Source organism: Stegastes partitus, unplaced genomic scaffold (genome assembly GCF_000690725.1).
Source record: "Stegastes partitus isolate 25-593 unplaced genomic scaffold, Stegastes_partitus-1.0.2 Scaffold2080, whole genome shotgun sequence".
In the NCBI taxonomy this organism is placed as follows: domain Eukaryota; kingdom Metazoa; phylum Chordata; class Actinopteri; family Pomacentridae; genus Stegastes; species Stegastes partitus.
In genome coordinates, this window is record NW_007579811.1 from 60309 (window position 1) to 67476 (window position 7168).

The following is a 7168-nucleotide window of genomic DNA, read 5'->3' on the forward strand; positions in this document are numbered from 1 at the left end:
TCCTGATGTCTTGGCTGATTTCTTTAGATGTTCCATGTTGTCACAAAAGGAAGCAGTGAGTTTGAGGTGTGCCTTAAAATACATCCACAGGTGTGCCTCCAGTTAACTCAGGTGTTGTCAATTAACCAATCAGAAGCTTCCAAAGCCATGACATCATCATCTGGGCTTCCCCAAATAGTTTGAAGGCATCTTAGTGGATGTAAACTTCTGACTAAAAAATTCTCTCTCTTATTATTCTGGCATTTAGCAAATATAAATAATGTTGGTGATCCTAACTGACCTGAAACAGGAAGAGTTTAGTCTGATGTAACGTCTTTTTATACAGTGAATTTAAACTTCTGGTTTGTATACGAGCCCTTTGGACCCAAAAGTAAGTAAAGGTGACATCATTCTAAATATTTCACCCAAACGTTCAGTAATAATGATATATAGAAGCCAAGAAACCTTAAATTACATTTCACAAACATAACACAACATGCACAACACTACAAAATGTTGATTTAATTACGGAAATGATCAAATACTGTTGGTTAGGTTGGCTTAATCAGATATTATCTGACTCGCTTGTAGCACACATGTATAATTCAAGTCATGCCCACGTCAAAAAAATAACTAGCCGTTAAGTTTAGTCAGGCCTCCAGAGCTGATAGCGTTTACTGGACATCACTACAGGTGTTAGAAACGTTTTTGCTCATCAGTTCATTAAATCATTACTTTTAAAGCAGCTACTCGTTACCAGGTTGACAAAACTTCAGACACAAATACGACGTGATGGATTTACAAATATTTGGTGCAGTCCGGTCCTGAACTTCTTTCCAGTAAGACTTGACCTTACAGACTATTTTCTCTCACGTCACATAACTGCTGCAGCAGGAATGCATCAGCTGCCCACTGACATAATGAACCGTGAGTGAGTGACCCTTGCATGACCAAGCCATTCCTGAGTGAAGCTTACGGATTTGGTCCCTGCATATGTCTGACACAGGCTAATGGCAAACAGCTTTACCAGGATGAGAGGGAGGAATGTTCTCCCCGTCTTCTGTGTAAATGTCAGGCCTAGAAAACGTCTGTGTCAGATTACTGTGGCAGCAGCGATAAGCAGATGTAAAGACCTGTGGGGCTTATTTATTATTAAGGCCAAGAGTGGGAAAAAAATACCCAGAGAACAGCGGTGAGAAGAGCGCTGTGGAGAAAATAATGCACCGCTCTCATGCAATATTTGTCAAGGCGGTAGGCCTTGTGATAATGCACCGGGACAGATAAATGGCCCGCGCATTTTTCCCAGATTTCCATTTTCAGTAATCTCATGCAGAAATATATTTCAGGAAATATGCTGTATGAAAGCTGACATGGGAGTTTGCATGAGGCACAAAGTCACTTCTGTTTTTGAAGAAACACAAATAAGAATGCATGAGAGTGTGTAGTTCCTGCACAGACATCTAATGACAGTGTTTATTAACATTTATTTGAAGGTAGTAGTTTAAGAATGATGTTCATGGTGTCTTGTTGGGGTCCAGCAGAACATCTTGGCACAATATACTGCGATGCAAAAATGTGTGGGTGTGCAGTGACTGTGAAACTGAAAAATAGATTTTGATCTTTCAGGTGACTTTCTGTGTTTCTCTTCTAGTCTAAATCCCATGAAGACCAGAGGGGTGGTTCACACTAAGAAGTTTTGTGTATTTATCTACAGCCTGATGTATCGTATTTTTCAGTATCAAGAAGCTTTATAGTTGTTCAAATACTATTAAAAACAAAGAGCAGAGAATCTAAAATGTATGAACCTGGAGCTGAAAAAGGTTTAATTCTTAGAGTTGAATGAATACAGTTATTAAAAACAGACTAATACATTGTTGGTTTGAGTTTTTTGATTAGATTTGTTGATATTAGGGAAAAAATAACTCCTTTATTTTGTGTTAATAACAATAAATAACAGGAAACAACTTAAAACAAGCGTTAAAGCTTTGCACGAGTCGACTTTGAGCAAATACTGTACACGAGACCTTTCTACGAAATGCTGCTCCCATTGGCTGGAAGACGAAAACGGGACTATGTGTGATCAATCAGGACTTTCAAACAGACCCTTTTTTCTGTTTGCATACATTAAATACCTCAGGGAGCAGTTTCACATCATCATTAACACTCTGGACTGTCAGGTTTCAAGGTCTGGAGGTGTTTGGAGAGCTCCAGTCACGTTTGGTATTTGCTGTTTATCTTCTTGTTTGGACATTTTTATCTCTACTTTGGTTGTATCAAGATTTAAAAGAAAACAACATGCTTCATTATTTTTCATTCAGTAGATTGTGTTACTTGCATTTGCACTAATTGAAAAGAGGCTTCGTGGTACCATGAAGGCTTCTTAACTTTTCATTAATGGTTTTATTATTAGTCAACAAGTAATTTATGAAAGCTTCATAGTATTTCTGGTAGCAAAACTTTCAACAGAAAGGATATATACCTTTGACTGAAGGAACTTGGCATTTTTTTAAAAAGCAGGCAGCATTAATCTATGTACTTACAAAGACCCTTTACTAGTAATGCACGATGATGTCGGGATCATCATCGGTATCGGCTGATAGAAGCTTTATAATGGTTACATGCAAATAAATATGGCTTATTTTACATGTAAGCTGCTAGTTTTCTCATCTTGCACCTGCCAGTTGGCCAACACAACAAGAGTAGACATTATAATATGTTAATCCTACTGCAGAAAAGACTTGATATGTCAAAACTGACTTGAGATTGAGGAAATGAGCTGGAAAATATCAGCATTTTGGCAAAAACTTAATATTGTGAATCCACAAATTTTACACTTTACAACCACTGCAGATCTACGTACATAACAATAGTGGCACATCGACACCAAAATACAAGTTAATCACAGAAAAAACTAAAGACAGTGAGAGAAAACAAATTCTAATATCATGAAGCATAATAAACAAATAACCAAAGTATTGAAATAGATTGAAAGGGAGTAATGATCAGTAAAAGGTTTCTAATCAGGACGAGACTTATGTTAACATAAATTTTATGGCCCTAAACGGTTGTTAAATAGTTAAATGAATAACACTGATATTGTAAATAAAGCTTCAAATTGCAGTCAGATAGGCTCCAGCCCCCTACAGAGGATTAAGCGGTGAATACATGATAGATGGATGAAAGTGCACTTTGTAAAGGCCTGATAAGTGGATCTTAATTAGAACTTTGTTATTTTTAATCATAAGCGCAATAAAAACCCCATCAGATTTCATAAAAGTTTGTCCTCCGTCCAGCTTTGTTAAAAATATCCCGACTATATCGGTCTGTACGCCCTGTGCTGTGTCTGTCACTGAAGCCAGCTTAAACAAACCTTTGACCGTACACGCCTGTTGTTCTGAAACAAAAACAGATCCGACGGAACTTCAGAAGTGCAAATGAATCCTTGGGTTTGTTCTTAATTTTATTTTCTTCACAGTTGTGGTTGTGCGTGAATGAATGTTTGGCCATATATCGTGTTTGGGATACACCCTCTTTAACCATTTCCTCTGCTGCTGCTTCGGGACCTCTCTCCGAATGTTTGTGTATTGTACGTTTTGCTGGAGGACTATTGAGTGAGAATAGCTTTCAAACTGGCAGCGTCTCGGAGAAAGAACAACACCCGCCTGCTAATGGCTGACGTGAACCAGGCCTGTTTGCTGTAGCTGCTGGGAGAGCTCCGTCTTTGGCCACAGGTTGAACTCGTAACCATCACGCTCACTCATGAAACAATAACCTTAACAGAGGCTTTAGGAAGCCATATTGTGTACCCAGCAAGAAGGTTACGAGCTTCTCGGGACAATATATGGAAGTATGAGGTTACTGTATAGCAGCAGCTATACATACAGATTAGAAATAGAGTGTTTGCCGTGGCTACAGTCCTCCTTCCTTCAAGTCCTTATCATGGAATTGATCTTTGGCATGTGACAGAGCAGATCTGTTGTCAGTGGTGCAGACGCGTCCTTGTTTGTCCGTTGAAAGCTTGAGCTGAGGAGCCCGTTAGCGAGCTTTGTTGTGCTGCTGCATCTAAAAGCACTCAGCGAAAGGAAGGAAGCCGCACAACTCCAGCAGTCTGCTTTCATTAGTAGCTGTTATTGTAGCAGGAGCTCACTTCCCACAGGTGATTCTTCAGCGCAGCCCGGAGCAGCTATGAGGCCCCGATCCAGGAGCAGCTGTTCTACTATGTAAAGGTCCTTGAGGGACCATGAATGTTTCAGTCACTCAGGCTTTTGTAAAACTCGTTGGAGGGAGCAGAGTGTTGACAGCACAAACTTAGCTGATAGTAGGAAATCTACGTCATTAATCATGAGGCAAGAAAAAGTTTTTCAGGTCAAAATAAAGTAAAACATCCATCAGAGAGCTTCCGTTATGGTCAGCATAAGCCACGTAAAGCCAGAACTGCCTGAGGAATGCTTCCTTGCCTCCTGACTGTGCAGGTTCAGGCATAGACTTAAAGAATCCTGAGTAGAAATCTGAGGGACAACTCTGTAATGCCAAAGATGGCTCTAGAGTGATGCAGACGCCTCTGTGGAAATCTGTTCAGTCCAAGATTTGTGACTGTGCAGACTGTACGCAGAGCGAGCATGTCGACTGTACACACCCACACCTTTATCATTCTTCATTTAAAAAGCTGCAGTGGACATCCAGATGCTGAAGGAGCTCTGATTCGTCTGTTCTCTCCAGGGACGGAGGTCAGACATGACAGGAATGACTAAATTCTCTATAAATCCATCTGTTTGCTTCTCTCCTGCTCTCTGAGCTCACATTTACCGAACTTTAATACAGCCACATCACAACAAAGCTGACTTAAATCTTGATTTTATAACCGCAGCATCATTTGAGAGACTCACCAGACACATTATTTAAAGACAACACCTGTGCTTTGGCTCTATTTCATTAGAATTTGACACTACAGCCAAAGTCAGACAACAGGTATACAGTAAGGACAAAAAAGGTGCTTTAGCTGCTGTAAAATGTCCACCATGCTTGCTGCACTTTGTTCATTATGCAGAACAAATGCTTTTATTTTCTTAAGTGGTTTAATAGAAAATTGGATTTCTGTGGGAGTTGCATCACTGTCTTATATAATGAGCATGTTTCCACTTTAAATCTACATTTTTTTACTTTAATATATACACATTTGTCTACATTTAGATATGTGTTTATATCAGGAAAGAGACGTGAATAAGTGATAAACAATGAGCGCTTGATGATTTAGTCAGTTACAAGTGACATACAGACGCTTGTGGATTCGTTCCGGCGCACTAAAACCCTCCCGTTTGTTTTTCCAGGCAATTTAGAGCAAACCTGACGATTACTTTCTGAGACTGGTTTCAGTCGGCGTGGTGGAGTATTTAATCGTGGTTTTCAAGTCAGTTGAACAAAGTAAATCAAATACAGTTTGCTTCACTGAGCCCTGAGATCTTTGGTCAGCTCTAAATGGACTGAGCTCTTTTTTTTTTTTCAGTCGGCATCCTGTTTCTGGTCCAAAGGGACTGTGATGCAGCGAGATAACAGCTCAGACTAAATGAACTGTCTTCAGTCTGGGCAGACAGATGTAACTGATCCCTCCAAGTCTTCCTGCCTATGGAAATGTCTTTTCTGTGCTTCCGCCAACTTATTTTCCTCCCTCTTTCCTCTCGTTATCGCGTTCTCTTTTCATTTTTTTTTCACACTTTTATCTCCTTCTTTTCTGAAACTGCTTCAATAAAAGAAAATGTAACCCCTCCACTGCATGACTCTCCCTCAGCAGACATGCAGGAATATGTCTGTTGAAGTTGCAGTAAGTTGTGTTGACATATCTGATGTTCACCCGCCCAGAGTGAGTTTGTGAAGTGACCACAAAGAATGGATCAACCTTTGCTGCAGAAACCTGCAGGATTCTCCAGGTCACATTTGTATAAAATCTACAACAGCTTCAACAAACATGTAAATAGCAATTATTTTTCCCATATTACACAATCTGCTGTGCAAGAAGACAAACTGACGCCAAAGTCGTAAACATTTTCTGGCCCTGGGACCAACTGTTGAGGCTTGCTGCTGCCGTTGATAAGCCCCACAGGATGGCAAGGCTGAGCTTATCAAGCTTGGCCAAACCAGAAGACCTCTGCTATCGCTGGCACTGGTACTGACAGAGGAAAAACTCATCCCCTTATCTCCCCTCTGCTGAGGAAATAACGCTCCTTCCAGCTCCCCTGCCCGGTCACTTCAGGTGGTTCTCTCATCTGCCTCCTAGTTAACCTCATCATTGCAGAGGCGGAGCAGAAACAACAGGCCCGTGCGACTCCTACATGCTATGATAAGAGGAGAGAGGCTTTCGCGGCATGCAGACAAGGTCACCGAAATTCAGCCCGAGTGTTTATGTTCAGTGAGAGGAGTTTGTTATCACATGGAAAGGGGGCTAATTTCTACACAATAGCAGTGCGTGTGACAATATGGCAATAGGAAATGTAATGTTGAAAGTTGGAACGGATTATTTTATGAGCCAAAATGAAAACAACCTCTGCTCTGAGTGGAAAGTCGAGAGCGAGCTTGTCAAGATCCAATCAGGATGACTTCCAACCAGACGAGCCTGCAGATCCGGCCTTATCAAACGTAAACTGCACGAGCCCGACTCACACAAACGCAACCTTAGTCGAACCGAGTGCCCGCTGTGCAGCCAGAACACGTGTGGTCGACCCCCGAGGAGAGGCGTGCGCTCCACCTCAGACGGGGGAAGCTCAGAGCATGTTTTTTTCAAATTAAAGGCGTGCTGTTTGACAGAAAAGGGGACGTCCTGCTGGTCGTGGTGGGCTGGTTCTTCCACGAGTAAAGACAACGTTGATCGTCCTTTTATGGATGTCTTTATATTGAGAGGTTTACAACGTTTGGGGTTCCCCTCTCATATTTATGAGACATACAGCATCATCACGAACTATGACATTAATGCTAAACATCTTTATGACAGTGTCAAAAAACATTATAGGCATCATAAAAGTAGGTTTTATAGCAGAACGACTGTATTAGATTGCATGAGCTTACCCAGGCATGCAGAATACAGTGAATACAGTCATGCATGTTGTAGGACTATGATCACTGTTGCATTACGGTGTGAGCAATGCCAGTAACTAAGAACGTTTGTTTGCGTTTGTACCTTGAAACAAGGAAAGTAGGG

General features: G+C 41.0%; 1 protein-coding gene across 1 annotated transcript in view; it reads left to right on the forward strand.

Annotated features, from left to right (window-relative positions):
* Positions 1-6077: 6077 nt before the first annotated feature.
* The window catches only part of LOC103373845 (macoilin), a 21979-nt gene continuing 20888 nt past the window's right edge, over positions 6078-7168 (forward strand). Inside the window, 2 exon segments of the mRNA XM_074465736.1 lie at positions 6078-6180; positions 6183-6229. Of these exon segments, the coding sequence (XP_074321837.1) occupies positions 6078-6180; positions 6183-6229 (150 nt within the window).